Source organism: Aquarana catesbeiana, linkage group LG05, assembly GCF_042186555.1.
Source record: "Aquarana catesbeiana isolate 2022-GZ linkage group LG05, ASM4218655v1, whole genome shotgun sequence".
Lineage (NCBI taxonomy): Eukaryota > Metazoa > Chordata > Amphibia > Anura > Ranidae > Aquarana > Aquarana catesbeiana.
In genome coordinates, this window is record NC_133328.1 from 69,745,232 (window position 1) to 69,758,380 (window position 13,149).

Here is a 13,149-nt window from a genome sequence, read left to right on the forward strand (position 1 = left end):
TAGAGTAGCAAGACGGAAGCCTTTTCTTACGAAGAAAAACATCCAAGCCCGGTTTAATTTTGTAAAAACACATCTGAAGTCTCCTAAAAGCATGTGGGAAAATGTGTTATGGTCTGATGAAACCAAGGTTGAACTTTTTGGCCATAATTTCAAAGATATGTTTGGCACAAAAACAAATATTGGCAAGTCAAGATGTGCCATGCTGATGGACTCATACCCCAAAAAACTGAGTGCTGTAATAAAATCAAAAGGTGCTTCAACAATGTATTAGTTTAAGGGTGTGAACACTTATGCAACCATATTATTTTAGTTAAAAAAACTAATGGGGCGGTGATGTCATAAGGGGCGGGGCCTGATTGGGAGGTGATGTCATAAGGGGTGGGACCCCTGGATGACATCGCCCCATGCCAATATAAGTAGTGGCACACCGCGCACCCAGCATTAGAGCGGGAGAGAGCATCGAGTCAACATCGGAAGAAGAACAGAGGGAGAAGACAGTGGAGAAGACCCAGCAAAAGAGTGAGAAGACAGCAGAGAAGACCCGGCAGTGGCAGAAGACAGTGGACAGAGGGAGAAGAAATGGAGAGGGCTAGAAGACATCAGCGGAGAAGACCCAGACAGGGGAGAAGAACCGGCAGAGGCAGAAGACGTCAGCGGAGGACGCAGAACAGTCGGAGAGGGAAGAAGAAATCGGAAGAGACGCCGGAGCTGCCTTAATAAATTACTTTAAAATCCTGTGTACTGTGTTTTATTTTTGACACTTTTTTTGGGTGAATAGGTTGGGGTACATTGTATCATGGTGGGGAGCCGGGATCTGATAAGCCCCCCCGACAACCAACGTCCAGGGTTGTCGTGAAGAGGCCCTTGTCCTCATCAACATGGAGACAAGGTGCTAAGGGGTGGGGGGACACAGGGCCCCCCCTGCCCCAAAGCACCCACCCCCTCATGTTGAGGGCATGCAGCCTTAAACGGTTCAGGAGAGGGGGGGCGCTCGCTCGTCCCCACCCCCCTTCCTGACCTGTGGGGCTGTGTTCGGATAAGGGTCTGGTATGGATCTTGGGGGGGACTCCCACACCGTTTTTTCGGCATGGGGGTTCCCCTTAAAACCCATACCAGACTGAAGGGCCTAGTATGCTCTTGGAGGGGGGAACCCATGACGTTTATTTTTTTAATTTGGCGTGGAGTTCCCTCTAAAGATTCATACCAGACACAAAGTGCCTGCATTGTCAGAATCAAAGTCAGATCCCCGTTCATTGAAGTCGGACAGATGTCGGACTTCAAGTCATAGGGCAAAGTCGGATCCGCAGTCGTACGACTGTTGTGTCGTGCCAGTGTGAACCCGGCCTTAAGGTGGAAAAAGTTCTTAAAATGATTTATCTTTGTCTTATTTTTTTACATCAGTGTGCTTTTGCAAAAGGAGAGTGGGCAAATATTGTCAAGTCAAGATGTGCCATGCTGATAGACTCATACCCAAAAACACTGAGTGATGTAATAAAATCAAAAGGTGCTTCAACAAAGTATTAGTTTAAGAGTGTGCACACTTATGCAACCAGATTATTTAATTTTTTTATCTTTACTTCCCTCCGCCTAAGATTTCAGTTTGTTTTTCAACTGAGTTGTACAGTTTATAGGTCACATTAAAGGTGGAAAAAGTTCTGAAATGATTTATTTAGTCTCATTTTTTACATCACAGAAAACTGACATTTTAACAGGGGTGTGTAGACTTTTTATATTCACTGTAATGCCCCGTACACACGGTCGGATTCCAACCGTGTGTAGGCTCCATCACACATTTTCCATCGGATTTTCCGACACACAAAGTTTGAGAGCAGGCTATAAAATTTTCCGACAACAAAATCCGTGTGTACACAAATCCGACGCACAAAGTGCCACGCATGCTCAGAATAATTAAAGAGATTAAAGCTATTGGCTACTGCCCCATTTATAGTCCCGACATACGTGTTTTACGTCACCGGGTTCAGAATGATCGGATTTTCCGACAACTTTGTGTGACCGTGTGTATGCAAGACAAGTTTGAGCCAACATCCGTCGGAAAAAATCCTAGGATTTTGTTGTCGGAATGTCCGATCAATGTCCGACCGTGTGTATGGGGCATAACTGTATTTCTAGCAGGATCAACAGGTATTTTTGCCCTTATCAAACAGATATAACAAAATGCTTTCAGTGGTATATTAATCAGACCAAAATGAAGCATATAGAAGCAATTTATTGTTAGGGTTTACACACACTTTAGTATTAGGCAGGATTGAAAGCATTTAGGGCACAAGTAGGCTTATGATTCAAAACACTGAACTAAAGGATTATGTGTGATGTAATGACAGGTTATCTTTATGAAACACATGTAGGTGCAGAAATTGTTGGTTCCAATGTACGCTATACATTTTCTTCAGTACTTACACCACACACAGCGACTTGCATAATGGCATCAAATCCACCTTCTGGGGAATCCAGATTACCAGAGATCTGCTGTTTCCCTACTAGTTCATTGAAAAGACTTCCATTACTTGTGAGGCTGAGTACATTCTTGTAACTGAATGGACTGGTACAATTCTGAGAGGTGCATGGGTTGATAAGTTTAGCAGGAGCAGTACTAATAAATGGCATGACTGTCTTATCTACAAAGGACCCGAAACCTGAAGCAAAACAGACAGATAAGTAGTGGCACATCACGCACCCAGCATTATAAAATAAAATTCAGTAAAATTCCAACATACGTACAAAGGGCAACTTAAGCAGGGACCAGCCGAATTTCAATCTATCTGTGGTCATTGCCTTTCGAGAAGAGTCAGTCTAATGATTGATTTCTCTCAAATGGGACCGTTGGTATAGTACTGCTGTCATAATACAATAGAGCAGCAGGGAGGATTCCCCCCCCGCCCACAGGCACGATGTGCAGAGCCTTGTGAAAAGAGGTCTGGTGGCTTCCCTGTGTGCCCCCAGTGTGGAATTAACTTAGTGGTGCAGATTTGAAATATGAGACAAGCTGGTGGGGAGGGGGGGGGGGGGGTGAAGTACTTACTTGAAAGCAATGCTTTCCTAAAATGATTCAGAATCATGTGTCGAGGCAGGTAAGAACAGACCTAGATGGCAGTTGAATAAGAATGTGGGGCTCAAGTAACTTCCCAACTATAGAAGTTAAAAAAACAGGTCTATAGTTACTTGGTAAAGACCTTTTTATGTGCAGTGCCATGCCCTGCCACATGAAATTGCTGAATCCATGTAACTACATGATCAATGCACACTTTATGCAAGTAAAAAACACAAAGTGCAGGTAGGAAGGTTTATAATGCCTTTATATTTATTCATAGTCTCTATTATACATCAAAGGGGTTGGGTAAAATGGGTCTTCAGGCCCATGCACAATGTCCATGTCGTGTTGCTGACCATGTGGGTCACTTTCATATCCAAACCTACTGGTCCACAGTCTTCTCTAATCTTGGGATAAAACTGGACTTTCCACTACCATATGCTCCTGAAATGTTTCTCCAGAATATAATTAATAAACACATTCCCAGAACTTTCACGTATTCAGTTATACAGTGGGAAAAATAGTTATTCGATCCCCTGTAGATTTTGTAAGTTTGCCTACTTACAAAGAAATGAAGGATCTATCATTTTTATCATAGGTGTGTTTTAAATGAAAGAGATAGAATATCAACCAAAAATCCAGAAAAAAACACATTACAGTATACGAATGTTATAAATTGAGTTGCGGTTCAGTGAGTAAAATAAGTATTTGATCCCCTACCAACCAACAATAATTCTGGCTACAGTATGTGCTCATGTGGCACACATATTAGTCCTGTCAATTTAGGAAGGTGCTCCTAATGACAACTTGCTATGTGTATAAAAGACACCTGTCCACAGAATCTCTTTCTTCCATTCAAACCCATCAAGGGCAAGAGCAAAGAGCTGTCAAAGGATGTTAGGATATTAGGGACAAGATTTTAGACCTGTACAAGGTTGGAATGGGCAACAAGACCATCAGCATATAGGTTGGTGAGAAGGAGACAACTGTTGGAGCAATTATTCGCAAATGGAAGAAATACAAAATAAACATCAATCGGCCTCTGTCTTGATGTCTATGGTAGACTTTGTGTCATTGAGTAAGGATAATCATGAGAAAAATGAGGGATCAGCCCAAAACTACACGGGAGGAGCTTGTGAATGATCTCAAGGTAGTTGGGACCTCAGTCACCAAACAAATCTTTGGTAACACAATACGCTGCCATGGACTGAAATCCTTCAGCGCCCGCAATGTCCCCTTCCTCAAAAAAGCACATGTACAGGCCCATCTGAAATTTGCCAATAAACATCCAAATGATTCAGAGAAGGATTGGGAGAAAGTGCTGTGGCCAGATTAGACCAAAATTGAGCTCTTTGGCATTAACTCGACTTGCCATGTTGGGAGGAAGAAAAATGCTGACTATAATCCTGAGAACCTACAGTCAAACACGGAGGTGGAAACATGCTTTAGGGCTGTTTCTCTGCTAAAGGTACAGGCTGACTTTGCCACATTGAGGGGCCAATGGACTGGGCCGTGAATCGTAAAATCTTGGATGAGAACCTTCTTACCTCAGCTAGAACACTGAAGATGGGTTGTGGGTGGGTCTTCCAGCATGACAATGACCCAAAACATACCACCAAGGCAACAAAGGAGTGGCTCAAGAACCAAAATCCCTCCTAAGATATGTGCAAACCTGGTAACCAACTACAAGAAATGCCTTACCTCTGTGCTTTCCAAAAAGGGTTTCTCCACCAAGCACTAAGTCATGTTTTGCTTGGGGATCAAATATTGATTTTTCTCATGGAGCTGCAACTCAATTTATAATATTGTTATTGTGTTTTTTCTAGATTTTGGTTGATATTCTGTCAATTCTGTTGATATTCTATCATTTAAAATACACCTATGATAAAAATTATAGACCCTTAATTTCTTTGTAAGTGGGCAAACTTACAAAATCAGCAGGGGATCAAATAATTATTTTCCCCACTGTATTTGATTCTACACACGTGAAGCAATTCTTTTACATTCACATGCCAGTTTTTTATTTTGATAAATGAAGTTCCTTCGTTTTAAGGTTATCCTAGCAAGGGACTGGAGTATTGGAACATCCAGGATATGACAGGATAACTACAGTATCTCACAAAAGTCAGTACACCCCTCACATTTTTGTAAATATTTTATTATATCTTTTCATGTGACAACACTGAAAAATTACACTTTGCTACAATGTAAAGTATTGAGTGTACAGCTTGTATAACAGTGTAAATTTGTTGGGGCGTGGCCGGGATGTGAAGCCGGACGGACATGTGACTCCAGAGCTTCGTGCCTATCCGAATCTACCGCCCTGTGTACAGACCTTCTATATGCCCAAAAAAAACACGGCAGCTCCCGCAGGTATCCAGGACCCCCTGCGGCAATCTTGTCGGCTAAAGGCCGTGGTGAGCCCACCAAAGACCCGAAATCACAGCACTCTGGGAAGGGGTGGGGTGCGAGCTCACCAGGCGCCATCTTAGCCTCCACTTCCGGTATACGGAGCGGGCAGGGGACAGTGCAGAGCCCAGGAATATCAGCATCTCCCTCAGCCATGTCATCTTCCTCTGCTGCACTGGAGGCTGCTCTCACCTCTGCAGCACTAGAGACAGCACCAGAAGTGATTACCAAACCGATCTTGGCTGCCATACAGGGCTTCAAAACCATGATGATGGTCTGCATTGACCATCTGGCATCAGAGTGCACGCTGATCCACCATGATCTAAATAAAATGAGAGGGAGAATTACTGAAGCGGAGGACCAGATTGGCACAGTAGAAGATCAGCAGGGCTCGCATACCGCACAAATTGCAGAGCTGCAGTCGCTGGTGAGTTCCCTTGTACATAAAATGGATGACGCCGAGAACAGGCAGAGGCGAAATAACATCCGCGTGGTAGGCCTACCGGAAGAAGCAGAGGGCCAGAAACCTGCCATATTTGCCAAAAACCTGTTTAAACAATTGCTGAACCTACCAGATATGCCGCCCACGTACATAGTTGAAAGGGGACACAGGGTACCCATGGGAAAACGCCCGGAGGGTGCACATCCCAGACCATTCCTGGTGCGACTTTTGAACTTCCGAAATAGGGATATGATCCTGGCGGAGGCGAGGAAGCATCCTGAATTACCGTATGAAAACACCAAACTGATGTTGTTCCCGGATTTCTCGGCTGAGGTTCAAAAACATTGCAGATCCTTCAACGAGGTGAAACGCCGTCTTTGGGAAAAAAATATCAAGTATGGTATGCTGTATCCCAGCTGGCTGCGGATCCCTCATAAGGGCACGGTCTGATTTTTTGATACGCCTGAGGAGGCCAATGAGTGGATCAACAATTTGTGAATTGGAAGTTGGGGTTTTTACTTTTCTTGACCAGTTTTGGAGATCTTGATATCTATGGGGGGGGGGGGGGGGAGGATGGCATGCATAGTGGGGGCCACGTATACACCCTAACATCTTGACATATTGATTCATATTGATTCCTTTACACCGTACTGCTGGCAGGACCAGGACTTTCTGGAGGACGCCTGTATCATTATAACCCTGCTGGAGGCATTTCTATATTGGGTGTGTACAAAAATTAACACTCCTGGAATTATGTGGAAGGAGGGTCTATTAGTTTGAATGTTTTACACAGCAGCAGGGAGTTATGCAGGATTGGGGATATTTTTGTGTTTGGGTGTGCAATGTGCCATATTACACCCTTGGCCATTTGAGACCTATAATCTAGAGACCTTCAGTGGTCACTGGTCGCTAGAATTTATAGAACAGATATGCTATTTGATATATTTCTTTATAAGGTATTTCTATGGCCGGAATCGTATTTGATTTACTGTCTTGGAACATTAGAGGCCTAAACGATAAATTTCGCAGAGCCCTAATGTTCCAATACTTGAAACCACTTAAGCCTCATATTATCTTCCTGCAGGAGACACATTTAGATGGCAATAGGGTTCTGACCATGCGGCGCTCCTGGATCCAACGTGCCCTACATGCTATGTACTCCACTTACACCAGGGGAGTGGCTATTTTGATCAGCAAAACAGTCCCCTGCACCATTCATCAGGTCATCATGGATCCAGGAGGCCGGTATGCGATTGTTGTGGCTGACATATATGCATAAGATGGTGTTAGTAAATTTATATGTTCCCCCTCCATTTCAAATACAGGTGCTGTATGACCTGTTGGGTAGATTGGCTCCTTTCATGCACTTGCCCCTCATTGTAGCAGGTGACTTCAATGCCATTTTAAGTGCTACTCTAGACTCCTCTAATTCCAAGAGAGTTGCGTCCATAGAACTGTCAGCCTGGGCAGAGACGGCTATCTTTCACGGAGTTATGGAGATGGAAAAATCCCACCACTAAAACTTTCTCACATGTATCCAAAACGCATAAGTCTTCCTCAAGGATTGATCTAGCGTTCGCAAATGCTTCAATGATGCAGCTGGTGAGGGGAGCTAATTATATTGCGGGGGCCTGTCAGATCACGCGCCTTTACGGATACATATTGGTCTACCCTTACAGGTCAGAGGGGGTTCATGGCGGTTAGGCCCAGGTTGGTTGGAGGTAGAATCGGTTGCTTCCCAGGTGGCACCAGTATTTTCTGGTTACTGGGAGGATAACTTGCAGTCAGCTCCCTTGCCTATAGTTTGGGATGCCTTTATGGCGTGTATGTGAGTCCAACATATCTCAGCGAACAAGCAAGCATGCAAACAATTCAATGCTGTGTCACAGGAATTGCAGGACGGAGAGTGGATGTGTGAGCTGACCCACGCAACCAACCAGTCAGATGTCACTTACACCAAAGCACGCCGTCTTTTGGCGTTTAATTTCACTGAGTTGACACACACTTCTTGGACAAGGAGAGCAGAGTCCCTTTTTGAACAAGGAGATAAAAACGGAAAACTCCTAGCTATGTTAGTTGCAGAACATAGAGTCCAGACTAATATCCCCCGTATTACCAACTCTCAGTGACATCTAGACACTTTTGTGGACTATTATAGAACACTCTACACACCTATCCCGGTCTATAACAAACAGGATCTTGAATCCCTGCTTACCACCCTGTGCATTCAAGTGCTGTCTGAGATAGATAAAAATAGCCTAGAGGTAGAGATCACAGAGAAAAAAATTGATCATTCCCGCCACACAAATCACCAGGGCCAGATAGATTTTGCATAGAGTGGTATAGGTTGCACCTAGAAACTCTTGTCCCAAGACTTAAGACTTTGTTCCACTTCTGTTTAGAACACAGGATTCTACCGGATTCTCTTATGGAGGCTCAGGTGGTCCTGTTGCCCAAACCAAGCAAGGACCCCCTGAGCTGCTCCTCCTATAGACCCAAAGCTCTCCTTAATCAGGATCTTAAGATCTTAACAAAGATATTAGCCACAAGATTATTGAAGGTAATCACCACACTGGTAGACATAGGTCAAACGGGCTTCATTCCCAGAAATCCACAGACACAAATCTCCTTGCACACTTCCAGATTAATCATGTGTAGCACTAACTCACGGTGGAGCTGCTGGTTTAAGCGGGTCTGTTACCTTCACTTTGCTTCCCTCTGTTTCACCGGCACCGGGTCTAGGGGTTCCGTTGAGTTTACTGCTGGACGACACACACGCACCAACACTGGAGTACATTTTCAATGCTTTATTAAACAGTCAAACTTTAGGAAGTAGCAGGAAAGAGGTGGAAAAGGAAACCTTCGGGAGAAACTCAAATATCTTCTTCTAATATCTTAGCGACAAATGTCCCGGTAGATTTCAGATAATTATGTGGAATGCATTCCCCTCATGGGACACACTCTTTGCTCGTCTGGATAGGCCTCTCTCACCGGTCTAGCAGCCAGCACGCAGCACGAATCTAAAGTCTCTGCCACAGACTTACTTGGGTGGGTAAATCTGCACGATCCTCTGTCACAGGATGTATCAGATCTTCTGCAGTGAACAGTCAGTCACAGTGCCTGAACCTTTAAGCCAAACCGGCGACACTATGCTGTGGAATTACTTCTTTTGGATACGTCCTGCAACCAAGTCACCAGGCCCCTCTATAGACCAGCACGCTGCATGATCTCTCCAAGACGGGTCCTCCCCTGGGATCTCCTCGGCTGTCCAGCTTCGTCACACAGGACCGACAGCTCAGGACCATTCCTCGGCCGCGGTGGTAGGCCCCAGACAAGCCTCTAGACCCACCCCTGCGCCGCAGCATCGTGGGCCTCCCGATCGGAGGACCACGAGGTAGCTCCTTAACACATACCTGTCGGCCAGGAGGGCCAGCAGGTGGCTGTAAAACGTACCCTAAAACATGGCGTCTGTCCCATAAATACCCCCTTCCCAGAATGCAACTCAGAGGACCACCTCCACCGAGCTTGTCTCCGAGACAGAGGAGCATCTATACACTTCGACACGTTGCCCTTCCAACACTGACTAATGGTAACAGCGACACCCACCGGTCAGCAGGGAAGCACACACAACGTCAGCCAAGCTGGAACAGAGGCGAACTTTTAACCTTCCTAACACCCAATTTACTACATTTACCTAATCTGCGGTAGATTGTAAATCTACCAGCGCTACATACTCCCCCCACTACAATAGACGTTGTCCCCAACGTCTGTCCTGAACGCAGTAACAGTAATTCTCAAGCCTGAGAGTAGCATTTGAGTTTCTCATAACTTTAGATAGGTAAAGAGAAAGAAAAAGTTAAAAGACATTATGACTTATATCTATAAAACATTATGTTCACAGCCGCGAACAAAACCACAATATATAGTATATTTTTATTAAACCTCACTAACTAACTAGCTGAAAAGCCTCCCAGCTCTGCATATGATCCGGTGATCCCTGAAAAAGAAACCTATTTAAACACACATATTTATACACTATACAGCTCAAGGAACCAAACCTTAATTTAAAATGAGACTCTCTTCCCATGATCCATACCAAAATATATATATAATCTTTAGGAGTCCATCCCTGCATAAGAACTTTTCTTATAAAAGAAATCTGGCTAGCAAACAGAAGTCCTTGGATTCAAACACAGAACAGGATCTGTAGATCTTGACCACGCAGATCTCTTTACCCTGTCGCTATCTAACTAGCTAACTTCAAAGTATTAGTGTCCACAATTACCAGCAGAACCGAGGATCTGGTAGAGTCACATATTTTCCTTCTTTATCTACAGTGGTGATAAAATATACAGCATTGTCCTTTCCCGGTCTGCAGATCATCACTTTATCAGCATAGATATGCCGACCATAGTTCCAATGAACAAAGCATCCGTTAAAACGTTCATCCATCCGAACAGAACATCCAGTCTTTCTAAAGGGCTTAGGCACAGATAAGTAGTCCCAAATAGCTTCATTGTACCAAAGTTCCCTATTAGCTTCAATCTCCCGCATGACATCCTGGGGCACATAGGGAAATTCTAAACCATACTCTGCGGCCACACGCTTGTTTAACATCCTTTGCAAGCGAGCAAGTTTTGGCAAAGATCTGTCTTTTCCCATACCAGACGGTACACAGGAGTCTAATGACTTTTTCACCATAGACCCAGCCGGTGTCTGTAGTGAATCAATAACTTTTGACAAAGTCCCAACAATAGCACTGTGCGTCTCCACACAGGGCGACGTCTTCCCAGAACTCATGGCAGTCCATTCAGGAAGGGTCATTGTGGAGGCAACATCTTCGCCTTGTGACCACAATAGCTCTTGCGACATGGTTTCGAACAAGTCATCATCCCCGGAAAGATCCGACATGGATTCTATTTCCGAGTCTCTCAATTCTTCTGCTGGCAAATACTTATTTACAGTCCCCAACAATGGCTTACCGGTTCCAGACGTAGACTCTGGTAGCTCTGGCTCAGGTAACCTCTGGGGTAGGCCTCGACCACGGCCGCGAGAAGCTTTCACATAGCCCACCTTCTTCTGAATAGGTACTACAGGAACAGGTGTAGTGGACTCAGGAATCACAGTAATGTCTCCTGATGAAACAGCAGCAGCAGTGTCTCTCTCTGAAACATTGTTGGCAGCAACAGGCGAAATGGCGGCCCGTCGCTCTTTTTCTGTAGCGGTAGCAGCTTCCACTGTAGTGACACCTGTCACCCAATCCATCCGATAGGCACGGGGTGGCATAGTAGGTGGCTCCACTGCAAACAAATACTCTCCACACTGCGGACATCGGCCGAATGGACGAAGATGCACGGCCAATCCTCCACATCGATGGCAGGTCATGCCCAGTCCCTCAACATCTCCCGAGGTATACAGGACAAACTTCCCCTGCAGTTTCATTCGAACTCCAGTATCCGTGAGCAGAGTTCCAGATTGCACAGTATTCATCACGGTGCTTGCCGGGAACACTCTGGGTCCCACAACCGATTGCAATGCTGGAAAAGACATGGCCACACTCTGATCTTTTCAGCACGATCACGAGGCTTCTCTTCTCCTCTGGCGCCAAGCACACTACACGCGTCCCATGCGGTAGCAAGTAGGGTAACTCCTCCCACTTGTTCTTTCAGTCACGTAGCTTACGGGCCTCTTCTGGCGCCCAGCGTCTACGCACCAAAAACAAAGTCCTGCAGTTTAACCTTTCCTCTTCCTGAAAAGATTTTTTTAAAGTCCAGCTCTCTCTGTAAACTCCCAGTAAAACACTCCACTGGGTTGCAATAATTGTCGGTCAACAAATCCCGGACGACGCCCCCACATGTAGCACTAACTCATGGTGGAGCTGCTGGTTTAAGCAGGTCTGTTACCTTCACTTTGCTTCCCTCTGTTTAACCGTCACCGGGTCTAGGGGTTCCGTTGAGTTTACTGCTGGACGACACACATGCACCAACACTGGAGTACGTTTTCAATGCTTTATTAAACAGTCAAACTTTAGGAAGTAGCAGGAAAGAGGTGGAAAAGGAAACCTTCAGGAGAAACTCAAATATCTTCTTCTAATATCTTAGCGACAAATGTCCCGGTAGATTTCAGATAATTATGTGGAATGCATTCTCCTCATGGGACACACTCTTTGCTCGTCTGGATAGGCCTCTCTCACCGGTCTAGCAGCCAGCACGCAGCACGAATCTAAAGTCTCTGCCACAGATTTACTTGGGGGGGTAAATCTGCACGATCCTCTGTCACAGGATGTATCAGATCTTCTGCAGTGAACAGTCAGTCACAGTGCCTGAACCTTTAAGCCAAACTGGCGACACTATGCTGTGGAATTACTTCTTTTGGATACGTCCTGCAACCGAGTCACCAGGCCCCTCTATAGACCAGCACGCTGCGTGATCTCTCCAAGACGGTCCTCCCCTCGGATCTCCTCGGCTGTCCAGCTTCGTCACACAGGACCATTCCTCGGCTGCGGTGGTAGGCCCCAGACAAGCCTCTGGACCCACCCCCCGCAGCATCGTGGGCCTTCCGATCGGAGGGCCACGAGGTAGCTCCTTAACGCATACCTGTCGGCCAGGAGGGCCAGCAGGTGGCTGTAAAACGAACCCTAAAACATGGCATCTGTCCCATAAATACCCCCTTCCCAGAATGCAACTCGGAGGACCACCTCCACCGAGCTTGTCTCTGAGACAGAGGAGCATCTATACACTTCGACACGTTGCCCTTCCAACACTGATTAATGGTAACAGTGACACCCACCGGTCAGCACGGAAGCACACACAACGTCAGCCAAGCTGGAACAGATGCGAACTTTTAACCTTCCTAACACCCAATTTACTAAATTTACCTAATCTGCGGTAGATTGTAAATCTACCAGTGCTACACATGCTAACCCTGGGGCCAGAGTGATAGTGTTCTTAGATATGGCTAAAGCCTTTGATTCCGTGGACTGGCATTATATGTCCACGGTACTACAGTATATGGGGTTTGGAGATGTTTTTCTTACCTGGATCTCTCTGCAGTACAGTAAGCCCAAGGCGTCAATTAAGATAGGCTTGTCGGTCTCTGCACAGTTCTCGGTGGGTAGGGGGACGCGTCAGGGATGCCCGCTCTCACCGGCTTATTTGCCTTGGCCATTGAACCCATAGCTATTGCTCTGCATGCATCCACAGAGGTAAAAGCCATTGAGGTAGGAGGCATTCGTGAATGCACTGCCTTA

At 45.6% G+C, this 13,149-nt stretch overlaps 1 protein-coding gene across 1 annotated transcript in view; it reads right to left on the reverse strand.

Annotated features, from left to right (window-relative positions):
- Positions 1-13,149, reverse strand: part of LOC141144315 (integrin beta-1-A-like) — a 115,117-nt gene that overhangs the window by 76,286 nt on the left and 25,682 nt on the right. The window contains exon 6 of the mRNA XM_073629871.1: positions 2,419-2,654. Within this exon, the coding sequence (XP_073485972.1) occupies positions 2,419-2,654 (236 nt within the window). The remainder of the gene's footprint in view (positions 1-2,418; positions 2,655-13,149) is intronic.